The sequence below is a fragment of the Octodon degus genome, unplaced genomic scaffold (assembly GCF_000260255.1).
Source record: "Octodon degus isolate 3935 unplaced genomic scaffold, OctDeg1.0 scaffold00239, whole genome shotgun sequence".
NCBI classification, from domain to species: domain Eukaryota; kingdom Metazoa; phylum Chordata; class Mammalia; order Rodentia; family Octodontidae; genus Octodon; species Octodon degus.
The window spans coordinates 727,919-729,548 of record NW_004524815.1 but is presented as its reverse complement, the minus strand read 5'-3'; the positions used below and the strand labels follow the sequence as shown (position 1 = coordinate 729,548).

The following is a 1,630-nucleotide window of genomic DNA, read 5'->3' as shown; positions in this document are numbered from 1 at the left end:
CTACTTCATGTGTGTCACTTTTACTCACTCATCCGTCTCTTAGGAATCCATCAGTGACCCTGATAAGCTTTCTTTTTCTAACCTGTTCATAAAAGGCTGCCCCTGAATTCCACCATTTTTACATTCAAGCTCTAGTTTTGAAAGCAAATTTGAACTCCATCTCCAATAGATGTCCAAAGTTACAGACTGAACTCTATAATTCCAGCAGGAAGGTAGGCGTCCGTCCCACGGCTCATGATGGTCAAGTTGAGGACACACTGCCGATCCCTCTTTACGGAGGTCTCACTAAGTTCTCTTTGTCTCCTCCTCTCGACAGTCAGGAGTTCCCTTTGCAGACATGGAAGTGGGAAATCGCACTGTCCTGACTGAGTTCATCTTGGTGGGCCTCTCAGCCAACCCCCGCTGGCAGCTAATCATATTTGGAGTGTTTCTGATGCTCTATTTGGCAACCATGTCAGGGAACCTGGCCCTGGTAATCTTAATCTGGATTGACTCCCGGTTGCACACACCTATGTACATCTTCATCAGCAGCCTGTCACTTCTGGATTTCTGGTACACCTCCGTGTACACACCCAAGCTTCTGGCCAATTGCATTTCAGAAGATAAGCGCATTTCCCTGGCTGGCTGTGGGGCCCAGTTCTTCTTCTCCTGCGTGGCTGCCTACACCGAGTGCTACCTGCTGGCAGCCATGGCTTACGACCGCCACGTGGCAATTTGCAGCCCACTGCTGTACTCAGCTACCATGTCTTCATCTCTCTGCACTGGGCTTGTTGCTGGATCCTATGTAGGAGGGTTTCTGAATGCCATAGCCCACACTGCCAACACTTTCCGGCTGAGTTTCTGTGGTAAAAACGTCATTGACCACTTTCTATGTGATGTGTTGCCATTGGTAAAAATGTCCTGTACAGACACCCGAGTTTATGTGAAAATTGTGTCTAGTCTGGTGGGGTTCACTGTCCTCTCCTGCCTGCTTGTCATCCTCCTTTCCTATTTCAGCATCCTCCTGGCCATCCTGAGGATTCGCTCTGCCTCAGGGAGGCGCAAGGCTTTCTCCACCTGCGCTTCTCACATGGTCTCCGTCATGCTCTTCTACGGATCTTTGCTCTTTGTGTACTCGAGGCCCAGCTCCAGCTACTCCCTGGAGAGGGACAAAGTGGCTGCCCTGTTCTATACCATCATCAACCCGCTGCTCAACCCTCTCATCTACAGCCTGAGAAACAAGGATGTCAAGGAAGCCTTCAGGAAAGCCATGCAGACTGTACGACCACAACCGTGAAGGCCATCGTGTGCACTATATTGTGGTCCAGCAATTACTGACTTGTAGATGTTTGTATGCATTTCCATATTTCAACTAGTTTTGACAAGTTGTACTCAGCAGCCAACATGCAAAATACCCCAAAAAGCACTCTTTCATCCTCTCTTCCTCTTTATTCTTTTTTTGTGATATACATTGTTTATAGTTTATAATATGAGGTTATTTTAAATTCTATAATGTGATAGTTGCCTCTTTGCAGTAGCAGATTTTAGAAAAAATATTCTTTTGATTTCCTTTGAGGTCTTTGAAAGTGAAAGCATGAATTGAATGAGTTTTTGGCATACTTTTTTTTTTTTTTTTTTTTTTTATTTTTAG

At 45.8% G+C, this 1,630-nt stretch overlaps 1 protein-coding gene across 1 annotated transcript; it reads left to right on the top strand.

The window, feature by feature from the left end:
- Positions 1–337: 337 nt before the first annotated feature.
- LOC101585424 (olfactory receptor 9G4-like) lies at positions 338–1,276 on the top strand. Its single transcript, XM_004645821.1, has one exon. It carries the CDS (start codon positions 338–340, stop codon positions 1,274–1,276), a length of 939 nt encoding a protein of 312 aa, XP_004645878.1.
- The last annotated feature ends 354 nt before the right edge of the window (positions 1,277–1,630 follow it).